Genomic DNA, 18316 nt, shown 5'->3' on the forward strand with positions numbered 1-18316 from the left:
TTGTATCAATAGTTAGAGCTGTAATATAGAACAAGCGGAATGATGAGCTCCAATCGCACTGTAAACTACTGCTGACTGTTACTGTCATTAATATCTATTTTCACTGAATTCATAAGCAGCCAAGTGTAATATCTGCCGCTATCATTGGCCGTCATTTCTGCCCTACTAATGTAGCAAAATATTTGCCGATTGCGCAGTGGTAAAATAGGCGTGGGGAAGGATCTTTACACACACTGTGAACTTAAAATCTTGAAAACTTCCGCCCTGTGCTGGGAAAGCGAGTAGAAGGATCAGTGACCAGAACTAAAAGCATAAAGGACACATCAAATCCCAAGACAGGGGTTTCTCAGATCTCTGTGGTGTACAATGGCCACAAGGCTCCCAACTCGAGACGAGTGTGAAAACTGGAGGACTTGGGATCTAGCAGAATTCCTCCGACAGGTAAGACAGAACTTTCACGCTCTTTAAAGACAAAATTACGAATTTCATAGAGACGTATGTAAGTAACTGTTAAAACACCGGTATGATTTCACTTAAAAGTTGCTAATGCAGAATATTTGTTCCAGTCAGTTTACAAAGTTATGGCAAGATAAATGCGAGTAAACGGAGTAAAACTTTCATAAATATAAAGTATCCCAGTGAATCCAGGAAGTACTGAAAGGCTGCGTAGTTGTCCTGTAAAAAAAAATTAATTAAGTTAGGGAGTATGGACAAGGCTGTCATTTGTAGTGTGATTACAGAATGAGGTAAGACTTCTGCTGAAATCCTGACCATAACAAGACTGTCATTCAACTCAATGCTAAACTAAAGCAAATCTGTTGATTATGCAAACTCTTGCCTTAATTATAAAGGTTTGCAACAGTGCCAGTCTTTGTAAGAATTAAATAAACTGATTTTTTTAACCTTTGATCGGCTAATTTTTCAAGCTAAACGTTTCCTTGTTCCTCATTTATATACAGAATAATTTATATGATCCTGCCAATGTAGTGGAAAGGCAGCGAATATCTGGTGCAATGTTTTTGGTAAGTGAATGCATAGTACTGAACTTCTTTTCATAAAGTTGAACCGATATTTTCCCTATTATGGATGTTCTAACTGTGCTAGGTGGAGTCTTAATATGTGCCCCTCGTATCACACGTCATACCTCAAAGAGTCACACTTGGTACTGGGCACATCACCTCCTCAGCTAAAATATCATTTTCAAACACCAACAGAGATGGAATGCACCACTGAATGGGAATGAAGACTAGCAATCAAAAATTCACACTCAGTAAACAATTTCTAATAAAAGAAGGGAAATCCATGAAATCACTCTTCTTTGAAAATTGTTTTGATTGGTTGCCATATTGTTTTCTCACTAAGCTGAGGACTTAAAGGGGACAGAATTTCAACTTTAACAATAACAGAAAATGCTGGAAACACTCAGCAAGTCGGGCAGCATCCGTGGAGGGAGAAACATTGGGTTAACGTCAGTTCTGTCGAGGGATCATCGACCTGAAACGCAAAACGCAACAGGATATTTTTCACAATTGATAGCAAGACTGCACAGAGCACACCAGGAGTTTAGAAGGCCAATGCCCCTTGCCCCTCCCCCCAGTCAACAAGTACCAATCAGGAATGATTAAGAAGCAATCAAATTGCTCTTTTTTTCCCCAAAGCTATCAATCTTAAACTGACAAGTAGAACTAATCAAATTGCTGTAAATAAATGTGAACATGCTTTGTCAAACTGCCTTAATAGCTTCTCTTTATTCCCCTCACCCCCAACCCTCCCCCCCTCCCAACCCACCCGGTGCCCCCCCCGGGCCGGTCGGCTGCCCCCCCCCCCCACAATAGCATGGCTGAAATTAGAGACTGGTACAAACTCATATTACACCAGTGTCAAGACACTCAATTTTTTTCCATTTCTTGATCCATATTAGCTGTATAATCTGAGATTACACTCAGTTCCACTAATTTTAGAATGGCATTAACTCACTCCATATAGTGTAAAGTTAACATCTGACCTTGAAATGAATCTGACCACTTGTGATGGAATCATAGAAACAAGAACAAATTATGAAATAGCACGAGGTGAAGGTTCATCAAGTGTGAACTGACCTCAAGAAAATAATATTGATTCACAAAGACTTATGAAATGTGCCTGTTGTCTAAATAAAGAAGTATTGGAACAGAAGGTGCAGGTTGGTCACATAAAGAGGCTCAATTTCCTGTCTGCTAATTTTAGCGAAAAAAGTAAACGCGAGTATCAACTTTTTGCTAAAATTACCTCAAACTTCTCGAATCATGTCAAAACTGTGCTTTAGTTAGTTGTTTCAAATAAAATTATATTACGTGGCAGTTTTACAATTTCCTGGTACATAGATCTGAGCTTAATGGATCATTGTGCAATATGTTGTCATTAAATGTTTCGCTAACATTTCTGCTCGTAACCTATAGTTACAAATTCAGGTCTGCCGCAGATATCTACTCGGGTTCAGTGGTGTCAATCCCTCCCTTAAGCAATCTGCTTGTCTGCTTTTTGCAGAAGGTGATGCACACTGCCCTATATCTACTGGCGTAATAGCGGGGCCCAGGAGCATAATAATGAAACCCTCTTGTGTTCTGAGCTAGATCTTCATGTCTTATGCACATGTACTTTTTCAGTCTCCCTGAAGACAGACCAAGTTAACATAGGCAAGACAACGCTTGATTTGATTTGTCAGCTGCTTGCTTCGGTTACAGAAAAATCATACAGAGCACTAAGTATGATGAGAGATACTCGGTACAATCAACATAACTTCTGTCCACATAGTGTTATAAAAATAAAGAGCTTACGAGCGCTGGCCCACTCCGGTGGGTCCTTTACCTAATGTAAAAGCATGGGATCTACTTCAGCAGGGCAGAGATTCCCCACTTGCAGCCTGCTGCTGCCCACCTTTCTGGTGTCTTTGTCCAGATTTTTTAAAAGCCTTTCTTCAAAGACTAGCAGAGATCAAAAGAGCTTCTCAACACCAAGGTGCGAAATGACTTCCTGAATGGCCAGACATTGCTATCGAATTGGTCATTGCCTCGATTCTGTGCAAAGCAACTGCCCAATCCACATTTTAAACACCAATCATCTGCCTATGCATCTACCACTCAGTATGGGACTGTTCTGAAAAGCTAACACCTCTCAGACATCTTTTGCTCAGGATACATGTTAAAAACTGCTTATATCTTTTCTGTGGGAGAAATGGCCAAGGTATCCTGAACTGCCTTTTCAGCTAATCAATGGCAAAACAACTGCACCATTTAAAAATAATTATCTAACAATTACCAGCAATTATAAATATTGGGTCTGCCGATAGACAGTCTCATGGGTTCAATGGCACAGTTTTTCGGTGAGCACAACTGATGAACACTTAAGTAAGACAAGGCTGATGATGAATCAAGAAGCTGGTTTATTTTGCAGCATACAAGTGACTGAACAAAAATAGCAGCTCCAGACTTTTTTTAAAACTTCGACAGTGGTTCCCGTAACAACACAAAGCAACAAAAACACGCTACGCTATCCTATACAATGGGCAATATATTTATCTTTTGTTTTATTTCCTGTCAGGTCTGCGTCTAGTTGGGAAAACCAACCTGATTTAATTCTAATCTACATCTCCCAGCCCTGCTGGCTTGAGAGTTTAACCCCTTGAGAGCTAAGTTTAACTCAATAGTAGCATATTAAACATATTTTATACAAAGGTCTTTCCAATGGTAACATAAGGAGCAATTTTAACAGGGCGGGCATGCAGTTAAAATCGGCTGGGCAACTGACCCGCTCTCTTCCCATAGGCTTCAATTTTAACCTGCGCTTCTAAGCAGGCGAGGAGGTCACCTGGGAAACCGGCGGGGTACTTCTTTAAATATGTTGATCAGGTTCTGATGACATCATCAGGGCCCAAATGCTATTTTAACCATGGGCCTGAGCGGGGAAGCTGTTGGGGTTTTCCTGCCAGGTCAACCTAGCGGGAAGAGGAGCCTGGACCACAAGAGGCCCAAACAATTAAGTCTTTCAACTTTTTGTTTACTTTCCTTGTGGGGCCAGAAGGAGCAGGATGTTTCTCTGGCCTCAACAAGGAAAGTTTAGGCCTCTCCTGCCCCAGGTTCTCCCCCCACCCTCCCCGAGCGCAAGGTCCTCCCGAAACCCCTTCCCCGTGACTTATCTGAATGGCAGGCATCGTTCCTTCAGTCCCCAGCGGCTGCCTCCTGCTGAACAACATCTCGCTCCCGCCCGTCGGCGAGCTGTTGCTTCTCCGCGATCTTGGGCAGGAAACTCTTGGAGAGCAGAACGGTGTACCTCCCATCTCAGCCCCCGCCCACCCAATTTCCGCCCTGTTAAATGTGGGGCTATAGTCAGAAATCCCAAAATGTGACACAGGTATTAAATTGGTCTTAAAAAAAGTTGTTTATTTTTCTTCACACTTGCCATCACATCTTCAAAATTTTCCATGTATATTTGCTTTCAAATCTTTGAAATTTCTTCAACTTCTTTCAGATCCTCCAGCATCCTGCACCACGCTAATTGCAACACCAGTGTGAATTCTAATTTTAACCTCCGGTATCAGTCTTTCAGACCTCCATCAACTCTTGTTTTTCAAGGCAAGATCTTACCTTACTATATGTATCTCCATCAGCTTGCAGTTCACTTCCCAGATACATTAAAATTAACCACATCTTCTAATTGTGAGTTCTCAACTTGTATTGGTATTTTACTGGCAGTCTATATCCCCATGATTTTAGTTTTCTTATTGTTGATTCCTAATTCAATCTTTTTTACCAAATCATTTTTAACAATTTGTTCTTGGGATGCGGAATGTTGGCCGGGCCACATTTATTGCCCATCACTAGTTGCCCTGAGAAGGTGGTGGTTGTCCATCACTTTAAACTGTTAACAGTCCTTGTAGTGATGATATTCCCATGATGGTGATAGGGTAGGAATTTCTAAGATTTTGACACAATGACGATAAAAGAATGGTGGTGTAAATCCAAGTCAGGATGGTGTGTGACTTGGAGGTGATGGTGTTCCGGTGATGCTGCTGCTCTGATCTTTCTCAGTGGTAGAGGTTGTGGGGCAGGGAGGAGCTGTTGAAGTGAGTTTGGAGAGTTGCTGCAGTGCATCCTGTAAATAGTGTAAACTGCAGCCATAGTGTGCCGGTGGTGGATGGGTTGATACTGAGTTTAGTGGCCTGGATGGCGTCAAACTTCTTGAATGTTGTTGCACCCATCCAGGCAAGTGGAGAGTATCTCATTACATCCTCGACTTGAGTATTGTAAATGGTGGAAAGGCTTTGAGGGGTCAGGAAGTAAGCTACTCATTATAGAGTACCCGGCTCTTGTAACACTGCTCTTCTTCATATGGCTAGCCCAGTTAAGCTTCCGCTCAATGATGAGAGCTAGGATGTTAATTCTGGGGACTCGGCCATATGATACTGTTGCAGGTTAGAGTTAGATGGTTGGGCTTTTCTTATCAGAAATGCTCATTTCCCAACAATGATATCACACCAGTGCTATCTACCACTTTTTATCCCAAGCTTGGTTGTTGTCAAGGTCCTGATGTAAACTGGCCTGCTTCAATATCAGAAGAGTTATGAATGGAGATGAACATCGTAGAATGGTCAGCGAACAGCCACACTTCTAAGTTATGACAAAGGGAAGGTCACTGACGAAGTAGTTAAAGATAGATGGTCCAAGTTCTTTCTTGAAGTTCTTCTGCAGACTCATGCAAAAGGCTGAGATTTTCTGCACAGTCAAGATTGTGTTGCCTTTGTCCATCAATCTTTAATAAACCATCTGCATTCCATTGGAACTGTTTTCCAAAATCCAGTCAATAGTCAATGTGAATAAGATGGAGGGAGGAAGAGGTTGGAAAGCACATCATCTTGGCATGTTTTAATTGTAATTGGGAAGAGTTCCATGAGGACTTTGTAGACCTTTACATAACTCCTCTGTGCTGTAGTAGGGAGATTTTACACCAGCTTAGTCTTCACATGCATTCTATAGCAATGTCAAAATTCCAAAATGAAGGATGTTTTACTGAGAGCAAGGTTTTTTCAAAGTTAGTGAAGTTAAGGAATCAAGATTTCTGTCATTCATTGCACCTCACTCTGTGACATTTTTGAGAAGAAAGATAATGGCCCATCCAAGACCTACAGGGGTCAATTTTCATGTTGGTAATGCCCCATGCACACCTGTTCATGGAGTGTTACAAACTGGAAAAAGAGGCAAAGACCAATAATGCCAGGATCCCACACCTTTGGCGCATCCCATGCATTCCTGATGGGCCTGGGGAGAGGGGGCGTAGTATGATTACTTAAAATAACAAAAACAACAACTTGCATTTATATTGCGCCTTTAATGTAGTAAAACATCCCAAGGCGCTTCACAGGAGCGATTTTCAAACAAAATTTGACACCAAGCCAAATAAGGAGATATTAGGACATGTGACCAAATGCTTGGTCAAAAACGTAGGTTTTAAGGAGCGTCTTAAAGGAGGATAGAGGGGCAGAGAGGTTTAGGGCCTAGGCAGCTGAAGGCACAGCTGCCAATAGTAGAGCGATTAAAATAGGGAATGCGTAAGAGGCAGGAATTGGAGGAGCACAGAGATCTTGGAGGGTTGAAGGGCTGGAGGAGGTTACAGAAATAGGGAGGGGCAAGGCCATGGAGGGATTTAAAACAAGGATGAGAATTTTAAAATTGAGGCATTCCTGGGCCGGGAGCCAATGTAGGTCAGCGACCACAGGGGCGATGGGTGAACGGGATTTGGTGCGAGTTAGGGCAGCAGAGTTTTGGACAAGCTCAAGTTTATGGAGGGTGGGAGATGGGAGACCAGCCAGGAGAACATTGGAATAGTCAAGTCTAGAGGTAACAAAGGCACGGATGAGGTTTCAACAGCAGATGAGCTGAGGCGGGGTAGAGGCGGGCGATGTTACGGAGGTGGAAGTAGGCACTCTTGCTGATGGAGCGGATATGCGGTCGGAAGCTCATCTCGGGGTCAAGTAGGATGCCAAAGTTATGAAAAAGACGATGGCTTCGGTCTTCCCAATATTTAGTTGGAGGAAATTTTTGCTCATCGGACAAGCAGTATGACAAATCAGAGACAGTGGAGGGGTCGAGGGAGGTGATGAATGATATGGAAGTATATTCATTACACCTTCCTCATTTTTTTCATGCCATTATGTTGGTACAGTGCAACTTCCTAATCTCACTGATATAAATTTGGCACTTGCAGTTGTTAGGCTGCAGCTTCAGGACAAAAGTTTGTTAAAGGTTTCCTTGAGCCATACAAATGAAACTCTCTGCATATGCTGCAAATCAAGTGCCACCATATTTTATTATCCAAAATGTAATATGTCTCTGATTTTAGTGCCTCCTATCATGGTGCTTCTCCTTCCTAACAGTCTGAATGTGTTGTGCTTCTTCTCGGTGCTACCACTGTGGCAGGAGCATGTGAGGCAGCTAGCAGCTGTGCATCCATTCCTGCAAATTGAATTATCTTTCTTAGGCTTGTGCTGAGCTTTTTGGATTCTTGTTCTCTTTGTAGGGCCGTTTTGGGGTTAGTTGTCATTACTCCCACCTTGCCCCATTTACACAGATGGTGTCCCTATGAAATCCCACTTTATTTGTGTTACTTGGAAGAAGAATGGGATGAGGCACAGAGCCCATCGTGAACGGAGTGGATGGCGAACCGAGTGAGAACTTGAGAATTTGGTGAGAATGGGAATCAGGTACTAAATTTACATTTTTTAAAAAAGCAAAAAATACCAAAACAGATTAAAAAGTAATTATCTATAAATAAACATAGACTAAGATTTGGCAGCGCAGGTTGTGTGTCTGGACTGCAGTGTGTGGGAGCTTGTGGACATCGAGAATGTCCCAAGTGAACACATCTGCAGTAGACATCTCTGCCTTGAATCTCTCCAGTTCAGAGTCATTGAGCTAGAGTGAGAGTTGGAGACACTCTGAAACATAAGGGTGGGGGAGGAGTATCTGGACAGTTAGAGCAGAAGGACACATTAGGGTTTGTGACCCAAATAAGCGTTCTTTATACAAACGCACGGAGTATAAGGAACAAATTGTATGACTTGCAGGCACAAATTCAACTTAGAGGGTACAACATGGTAGCCATTACTGAGATATCGCTGCAAGACAGTCAGGACTGGGAACTGAATATACCAGGTTATAAAGTCTACAGGAAGGATAGGGAAACTGGTAGAGGGGGAGGAGTAGCCTTAGTGATTAAAAATGAAATTTCTCCAATGATAAGAGAGGATATATTGAGAGGTAGGCAGGCAGTGGAGACTTTATGGGTAGAATTAAGAAATAGAAAAGGATTTAAGACTGTAGTGGGAGTTGTGTATAGGCCCCTGGAGCAGCTGTGAAGTGGCAGAATGTATAATTGCAGAGATTAGACAAGCACGTAGCAAAGGCAGAGTGGTTTTAATGGGGGATTTTAACTTTCATATAGATTGGGATCAGCAGACAAGCTCATGTCAGAAAGGTAGCAAATTTCTTGTGTGTGTTCAGGGCAGCTTTCTGCAACAATATGTCCTAGAACCAACAAGGGGGCAGGCCATATTGGATTTAATAATGAGTAATGAGCCAGATTTAGTTAACAGCCTAACGGCGCATGAACATTTATCTAATAGTAATCATAATATGATCGAGTTCAACATTGTGTTTGAAAGGTTAAAACCTGTAACTGCTACTAAGATTCTAAATTTAGATAAAGCCGACTTCAACGGGATGAGACAGAGACAGTCCACAGTAAACTGGGCAAACCTGTTAATGGATAAAACAACAGAAGATCAGTGGGAGATGTTCAAAAAAGAATTTAACATGATACAGAACCAGTTTATACCCCTAAGGGGCAAGAGCTCTACTTGCCAAAAAAAAACAGCCATGGACGACAAAAGAAGTAATGGATAATATAAAACTAAAAGAAAAAGCAGACAAAAATGCAAAAAATAGCACAGATCCTGACAACTGGGAGAGATACAAAGAACAGCTAAAGGTGGCAAAACAGATAGATACAAAAAGGGAGTATGAAAAGAAACTTGCAAGGGATATCAAAATCAACACAAAACATTTTTACAATTATATTAGGAAAAAGAGGGTGATCAAGAGCAATGTGGGCCCCTTAAAAACTGATAATGGTGATATTGTAAATGAAAATAAGGAAAGGGCGGACATGTTAAATAATTACTTTGTGGCTGTATTTACAGTAGAGGAAGAGGATAGCATGCCGGACACCCCAAGGAAATTAATTTTGAATCAGGGATGGGGACTCACCATAATTAACGTAAGCAAATTAAAAATAATGAAGAAAATAATGGCACTGAAGAGTGACAAATCCCCAGGACCAGATGCTTCCCATCCCAGGGTTTTAAAGGAAATAGGTAAGAACATTGCAAGAGCCCTAACTATAATCTTCCAAAGTTCTCTCGATTCAGGAACTGTTCCTTTAGATGGAAAATTGCACATGTCACTCTGCTATTTAAGAAAGGTGAGAGGGGGAAACTAGGGAATTAGAGACCAATTAGCCTGACATCTGTTGTCAGGAAATTACTAGAGTCTTTAATTAAGGATCAAGTGACTGAACACCTTGAAAATTTTCAGCTGATCAGAGAGCGCCAGTGTGGATTTGTAAAGGGTAGGTCATGCCTGACGAACCGATTGAATTTTTTGGAAGAGGTGACTAAAGTAGTGGACAGAGGAATGTCTAGTGCTGTTATTTATATGGACTTCCAGAAGGCATTCGATAAAGTCTCTCAGACTGTTAGCTAAAGTTGAAGCTCATGGAATTGAGGGCAAATTATTGACCTGGTTAGGAAATTGGCTGAGCGGCAGGAGACAGAGTGGGGATAATGGGCAGGTACTCAAATTGGCAGTATGTGACTAGTGGTGTCTCACGGGATGGAGAGCCACATATCCAAGTTTGCCGATGACACAAAGATAGGCAGCATTGTAAGCAGTGTAGATAGAAGCATAAAATTACAGAGATGTATTAGTAGATTAAGTGAATGGGCAAAACTGTGGCAAATGGATTTTAATGTATGTGGTGAGGTCAAGCACTTTGGACCTAAAAAGAGTGTGAGGTCAACCACTTTGGACCTAAAAAGAATAGTGTACTTTCTAAATGGTGAAAAGCTCAAAACAGTGGAGGTCCAAAGAGACTTAAGGGTCCATGTACATAGATCATTAAAAGTCATGAACAGGTTCAGAAAATAATCTAACAGGCTAATGGAGTGCTGGCCTTTATATCTGGAGGACTAGAATACAAGGGGGTAGAAGTTATGCTACAGCTATACAAAGCCCTGGTTAGACCACATCTGGAGTATTGTGTTCATGTCTGGGTACTGCACCTTAGGAAGGATATCTTGGCCGTGGAGGGAGTGCAGCGTAGATTTACTAGAATGATACCTTGACTCTAAGAGTTAAATTAGAGGCGAGATTACACAAACTAGGGTTGTATTCCCTGGAATTTAGAAGACTAAGGAGTGATTTGTTCAAAGTTTTCAAGATATTAAGGGGAACTGATGGGGTAGATAGAGAAATTATTTCCACTGGTTGGGGAGTCTAGGTCTAGGGGATATAGCCTAAAAATTAGAGCCAGGACTTTCAGGAGTGAAGTTAGGAAACACTTCTACACACAAAGGGTGGTAGAAGTTTGGAACTCTCTTCCGCAAACGGCAGTTGATGCTACCTCAATTGTTAATTTTAAATCTAAGATTGTTCAATTTTTGTTAACCTAAGGTACTCAGGGATATGGGGCTAAGGCGGGTATATGGAGTTAGGTCACATCAGCCATGATCTCATTGAATGGTGGAACAGGTTCGAGGGGCTAAGTGGCCTACTCCAGTTCCCATCTTCCTATGTTCCTGTAAAGAATGCATGGATACAAGGAGAGTCAGGTTACATTACACGAGGAGGACTCTGACCCATTATCCCTTTTTCTTCCAGCTGCATTTTTTTTTGGCAGCATGCGAAGGCTGAGATTCTTCAGGGTCTTAATTTATAACAAAAGTAACTAAGTGCTCAAAGATTTCCCTATCTGCCAGCCCACTACCCAGTGACTAGAGTTGTGTTGCAAGCTTTGAGATAAGCTCCAGCCAAACTCTAAGGCGGGCATAAGTTTGCCAGTGACTGTCAAGGTCACTTCAACCCTGAACTTTTTTCCTCCAGCTCTTTCCAGGCTGGCACAAAAGACTTCAGCAACATCAGTCAGCAGTTCTTGGATGCATTAAGCAGGTGGTTGATACATTGTTTGCAAGAGCAAGCAACCTCATCACTTTCACTATTGGCAACAAGCAACAGCACAGGTCAGCACAAGCGTTTGTCCAGATGGCTGAATTTCTGCAAGTGCAGAGCACCATTGATGGCACATGTGTAGCCATATGAATTGCTACACACAATAACAGTGTTTTCATGAGCCAAAAGGGCTATCAATGCATCAATGTACAGATAATGTGCAACCATTTGTACATAATCATGCAGGTAACTGCCTGGCAGGAGGCAGGATGCCTTCATTTTAAGGCAATCCACTATTTCCCCTTATTTGACCCATGGTCTATCATCTCCAACTGTGGCTCACAATGCCTCTACGGCAGTCCAGTACAGCTGCCGAGGGCAGATACAAAAAGGTGCATTCATCCACCAGAGCCATCATCAAGTGCACTAAAGGCATGGTGGATGAAAGATTCTGAAGCCTTGACAGATCTGGGGGGCATCCTCCAGTGCAGACCCGCCAAGTGCTTGCTGCATGCTCCATAACTTAACTCTTCAACAAGGAATCAACATGGGCCAGCAAGAACAGCTGAGCACTGAGCATCACCAAGAGGACATCAAGAGCCTGAGCAGCCAAAACATTTAGCTTCATAAGGACCATTGCCAGCTGCAAGAGCTGTCCATCTACACATCCTCATAAATTACCCCATCCACTCTTGACATGAACGTCCTTCTCTCCATCTTTCCTATGCCCTGGAAAAATAAATCACCATCACCTATGTTTGCACAGCAACCTACCTAACTGCCAGCCATACCACTCCTGTCAACTGCACATACATTTCCCTGAGCCATTCTCTGCATATGCTGCAAATCAAGTGCCACCATATTTTATCCAAAATGTGATCTGTCATATGTCTCTGATTTTAATACCTCTACCATGGTGCTCGTCCTTCCTAACAGTCTGTTTGTGTTGTGCTGTACCACCTAATCTTTGGCATGATCAGCAACCTCTTGGTGATCAGCCAAATCCCCTCACCCATCCTTTGATTGACCTAACGGCTATTGAGGAGAAAGAGGACATCTCTCCTGTGCTGCACTTGCCACATCAGGATTTCTATGACCTCTTTCTCAAACCGTGGCGTTTTGCTACTACCACAACTTCTCATCGTCATTTTTCTATGCTCCTTTCAGGATATCAGAAGCAAAATACATTTAAAAAAGCACTATTGCTTCTTCAAGCAGCACAGAAATTCCTGCCCCCAATTGGGAAAGTGGCAAACAGGAGGTGTGAATCACACCTTGTACTCACACGACTCATGCAAATAAGCTGAACCTGGGAATACAGCAGTTTCAGCAAACTTCAAGTCAGGCATGTGCAAACCGTACTTGTGCTGGGCTGACACAACAATCAGCTCCACCCTATCTGAAGCCTGTTTGCTCCTCTCATAGTTGGTTGTCAAGTGTGATAATCATTGCTAGCATTTTCCAGGGGCTGATGTTTTCTTTTTGTGTGGTGTTTACTAATTGCATAATAGTCCTACTTGCAAAGTTTGTGGAAATGTTTAATTAACAATCTTGAAAAAATATAGCGAGCTGGCAGATAGGGAAATCTTTGAGCACTCAGTTACTTTTGTTATAAATTAAGACCCGATTCTAACCTAACCCGCCTGGCGAGATCGGGTCAGACGCCAGTTTTACACCTCGTCTGATTTTACTTTCCATTGAAGTCTGACCCGAAACCACCTGGGTGGATTAGGTTAAAATCGGGGCTTTAGTTTGTAACTTAAGTTGAATTAAGATAAATAAAATCTGCAACTTGAAAATTTGAGCCTTTTTTGAAACGAGGCTAATCCAGTGTTGCTTCTCAGTTGTCAAATAAGTGCTCTCTCTGGGAAACGATGACTGATAATATTTTTCAGATTTGCTAAGGATAGAAATGAAACTTTTGGTTTCCTCTGGCAAAATATTGCATTACTTTAGTACTAGTTCTCTTCTTAATGTTGTAAATACTGCTACATACATAGCTGCATAATGTACTTATTCAGTTTGCCCACTGCAATCAGGAGAGAGGAAGATTGAGGATCAGTACCAGGATGTAGTCCTAATAATGTTCTTCAGGCATTTGGAAGTCTTTTAAGATTTTGGTCCGATTGGCCAGTGCTTTCCCCCTCTCATAACATAGGAACATAAGAAATAGGAGCAGGAATAGGCCATACGGCCCCTTGAGTCTGCTTCGTCATTCAATCTTCGACCTCAACTCCACTTTCCTGCCCGATCCTCATATCTCTTGTTTCCCCACGAATCCAAAAATTTATCTATCGCAGCCTTGAACATATTCAACGACTCAGCATCCACAGCCCTCTGGAGTAGAGAATTCCAAAGATTCACAACCCTCTGAGTGAAGAAATTCCTCCTCTCAGTCTTAAATGGCTGACCCTTTATCCTGGATACGGCCCTTAGTTCTGGACTCTCCAGCCGGGGAAACAGCCTCTCAAGCTTATATGTTTCAATTAAATCACCTCATTCTTTTAAACTCCAGAGAGTATAGGCCTATTCTACTCAATCTCTTCTCATAGGACAGCCCTCTCATCCCAGGAATCAATCTAGTGAACCTTCGTTGCACCACCTCTAAGGCAAGTATATCCTTCCTTAGATAAGGAGACCAAAACTGTACACAGTACTCCAGGTGAGGTCTCACCAAAGCCCTGTACTGTTGTTGTAGGACTTCCTTACTCTTGTACTCCAATCCACTTGCAATAAAGGCCAACAATTTTTTTTCGTTCATGGGATGTGGGCGTCACTGGCGAGGCCGGCATTTATTGCCCATCCCTAATTGCCCTTGAGAAGGTGGTGGTGAGCCGCCGCCTTGAACCGCTGCAGTCCGTGTGGTAACGGTTCTCCCACAGTGCTGTTAGGAAGGGAGTTCCAGGATTTTGACCCAGCGACGATGAAGGAACGGCGATATATTTCCAAGTCAGGATGGTGTGTGACTTGGAGGGGAACGTGCAGGTGGTGTTGTTCCCATGTAGCAGCTGCTCTTGTCCTTCTAGGTGGTAGAGGTCGCGGGTTTGGGTGGTGCTGTTGAAGAAGCCTTGGCGAGTTGCTGCAGTGCATCCTGTGGATGGTACACACTGCAGCCACGGTGCGCCGGTGAAGAGAGTAAATGTTTAGGGTGGTGGATGGGGTGCTAATCAAGCGGGCTGCTTTGTCCTGGATGGTGTCAAGCTTCTTGAGTGTTATTGGAGCTGCACTCATCCAAGCAAGTGGAGAGTATTCCATCACACTCCTGACTTGTGCCTTGTAGATGGTGGAAAGGCTTTGGGGAGTCAGGAGGTGAGTCACTCGCCGCAGAATACCCAGCCTCTGATGTGCTCTTGTAGCCACAGTATTTATATGGCTGGTCCAGTTAAGTTTCTGGTCAATGGTGACCCTCAGGATGTTGATGGTGGGGGATTCGCGATGGTAATGCCGTTGAATGTCAAGGGGAGGTAGTTAGACTCTCTCTTGTTGGAGATGGTCATTGCCTGGCACTTGTCTGGCACGAATGTTACCTGCCACTTATGAGCCCAAGCCTGGATGTTGTTCAGGTCTTGCTGCATGCGGGCTCGGACTGCTTCATTATTTGAGGGGTTGTGAATGGAACTGAACACTGTGCAATTATCAGCGAACATCCCCATTTCTGACCTTATGATGGAGGGAAGGTCATTGATGAAGGCCAACATGCCATCTGCCTTCTTAATTGGCTTGCTGTACCTGCATGCTAACTTTTTGTGTTTCTTGTACGAGGACACCCAAATCCCTCTGAACACCAACATTTAACAGTTTCTCACCATTTAATAAATATTCTGTTTTTCTATTCTTCCTACCAAAGTGAATAACTTCAAATTTCCCCACATTATACTCCATCTGCCACCTTCTTGCCCATTACCTAACCTGTCTATATCCCTATGCAGACTCTGTGTCCTCCTCACAGCTTACTTTCCCACCTAGCTTTGCATCATCAGCAAACTTGGATACATTACACTCGATCTCTTCATCCAAGCCATTAATATAGATTGTAAATAGCTGAGGCCCAAGCACTGATCCTTGCAGCACTCCATTATTTACAGCGTGCCAACCTGAAAATGACCCGTTTACCCCTACTCCGTGTTTTTTGTCCATAAACCAATCCTCTATCCGTGCTAATATATTACCCCCAAACCATGAGCCCTAATCTTGCGTAACAACCTTTTATGTGGCACTTCTCAAATGCCTTTTGAAAATCCTAATATATGACATCCACTGGTTCCCCTTTATCGACCCTGCTAGTTACATCCTCAAAAAACTCTAATAAATTTGTCAAACACGATCTCCCTTTCATGTTGACTCGGCCTAATTATATCACGATGTTCTAAGTGCCCTGTTGCCACTTCCTTAATAATGGATTCCAGCATTTTCCCGACGACTGATTTCAGACTAACTGTAGTTCCCTGTTTTCTCTCTCGCTCCTTTCTTGAATATCGGAGTTACATTTGCTACCTTCCAATCCACTGGGACCATTCTAGAATCTAGGGAATTTTGGACGGCCATAACCAATGCATTCACTATCTCTGCAGCCACTTCTTTTTGAACCCTAGGACATAGACCATCAGGTCCAGGGGATTTATCAGCTTTTAGTCCCATTAATTTCTCCAGTACTTTTTCTCTACTGATATTATTTACTTTAAGTTCCTCACTCTCATTAGCCCCATGGTTCCCCATTATTTCTAGCATGCTTTTTATGTCTTCTACTGCGAAGACAGATACAAAATATTTGTTTAACACACCTGCCGTTTCCTGATTCCCCATTATAATTTCTCTTGTCTCAGCCTCTAAGGGACCAGCATTTACTTTCACTACTCTCTTCCTTTTTACATACTTGTAGAAGTTCTTACAATCTGTTTTTATATTTCTTGCTAGTTTACATTCATATTCTATTTTCTCCCTTTTTATCAATTTTTTGGTCATCCTTTGCTGGTTTCTAAAACTCTCCCAATCCTCAGGCTGACTACTCTTCTTTGCAACATTATAGGCCTCTTCTTTTGACCTAATACTATCCTTAACTTCTTTAGTTAGCCACGGATGAATCACTTTTCCCGTGGAGGTTTAATTTCTCAATGGAATGTATATTCGTTGAAAATATTGAAATATTTCTCTAAGTGTTTTCCATTGCTTATCTACCGTCATACCTAGTAATCCATTTTCCCAATCTACTTTAACCAACTTGCCCCTCATACCTTTGTAATTGGCTTTATTTAAGTTTAAGACTCTGGTTTCGGACTTAAGTACATCACTGTCAAATTCAATATGAAATTCTATCATATTATGATCACTCTTCCCCAGAGGATTCTTTACTGTGAGATTACTAATTAACCCAGTCTCATTACACAATAGAAGATCTAAAGTAGCCTGTTCTTTGGTTGGTTCCATGATGTATTGTTCTAGGAAACTGTCTCGAATGCATTCCATGAACTCGCCCTCCAGACTGCCTTTGCCAATTTGATTTGTCCAGTCTATATGAAGATTAAAGTCCCCCACGATTATTGCATTACCTTTGTTACAAGCTCCAATTATTTCTTAATTAATACTATGTCCAACAGTATAGCTACTGTTAGGAGTGGTAGGGTGCCATTCTGAGATACCGCTTCCTGCTCTGAGTGGGCACCTTTGTTGAGCACCTTAGTAGGGCGGATGCCCACCCCTTTAATGTTAATGATTCCTTTCCCAGGGTTTGGGATGGGGTCATGGGGAGGCCAGAGTGATGGTGGAAGTTCTGGTCTGCCCCACTTCTGGCAGTGCCATTGGGCCACTGGAATTTTTACCCTAATAATCAGCAGGAGTTGCTGAATGTAAAGTTACTTTGAACCTTAGTAAAGTTATTCCTTTTTTAAAATATAATATTGGGTTACATTGAACCCTGAAACAAATTCAACACAAGAAGAATACTGTGGCAAAGTGCAGAAAGTAGCGTATATAACTTTGACTAAAGTTAAAAGACACAAAGAAAAAAGCAAACTTTTCTAATATCTCATTAAAAATGTTCATAGTATCGTTTAACTGACAAAGTTTTATTTTTGGCTCTAAATCCCAACAAGTGAAACCTATTGATCTGCATTGGCTACCAGTCCGGCAACACCTCAATTTTAAAATTCTCATCCTTGTTTTCAAATCGCTCCATGGCCTCACCACTCCCTATCTCTGTGATCTCCTCTGGCCCTACAACCCTCCAAGATCTCTGCACTCCTCCAATTCTGGCCTCTTGCACATCCTCGATTTTCATTGCTCCACCATTGGCGGCCATACCTTCAGCTACCTAGGCCCTGAGCTCTAGAATTCCCTCCCTAAACCTTTCTGCCTCTCTACCACTCTCTCTTCCTTTAAGAGCTCCTTAAAACCTACTTCTTTGACCAAGTTTTTGGTCACCTGTCCTAATATCTCCTTATACAGTTCGGTATTAAATTTTGTTTGATAACACTCCTGTGAAGCCTTGGGACATTTTACTACATTAAAGGTGCTATATAAATGCAAGTGTTTGTTGTTGGCATAATATTAAAGCTTCTGAACTTAGTGCAGTAGAAGACAGCAGGAAGGTTATCAACAATCACTGAATAGGCAAAGGGGAAGAAGTTTCCTTGAACAACAAAAGACTTAGACACGACTGTGACAAAAATGTTTTCTTTAATTCAGTCACAATATACAAGGAATAAAAACTAGCTGAATTCATAATCTCCGGGGGTAACTAGAACCTAATCCGTCCAGTGGGAAACTGACAGGGTCAGATCGACCGCCTGTTTTACATCCCACTCAATTTTATTTTCCATTGAAGTCAATAGAAAGGTTATTTGCCTTATTCCTGTTTGGATGACCTTGCTGTGTGCAAATAGGCTGCTGTGTCACATTACAACAGTGGCTACACTTTAAAAGTATTTCATTGGCTGTGTAGCGCTTTGGAATGTTGTGAGGTTGTGAAAGGTGCTATATAAAATGCAAGTTCTTCCTTTAAAATGATAGCACTCTTGCAAATTGCATTACGTTAGCACTCAAAGAGGTAGATCTTGACTTTG

General features: G+C 42.2%; 1 protein-coding gene across 2 annotated transcripts in view; it reads left to right on the forward strand.

The window, feature by feature from the left end:
- Positions 1–221: 221 nt before the first annotated feature.
- blnk (B cell linker) overlaps positions 222–18316 on the forward strand; it is a 161865-nt gene continuing 143770 nt past the window's right edge. For both annotated transcript variants that reach the window (XM_068002428.1, XM_068002429.1), the window contains exons 1-2: positions 222–441; positions 960–1022. In XM_068002428.1, coding sequence (XP_067858529.1) covers positions 367–441; positions 960–1022 — 138 coding nt within the window. In that variant the 5' untranslated portion in view covers positions 222–366. The remainder of the gene's footprint in view (positions 442–959; positions 1023–18316) is intronic.

The sequence above is a fragment of the Heptranchias perlo genome, chromosome 21 (assembly GCF_035084215.1).
Source record: "Heptranchias perlo isolate sHepPer1 chromosome 21, sHepPer1.hap1, whole genome shotgun sequence".
Taxonomy (NCBI): domain Eukaryota; kingdom Metazoa; phylum Chordata; class Chondrichthyes; order Hexanchiformes; family Hexanchidae; genus Heptranchias; species Heptranchias perlo.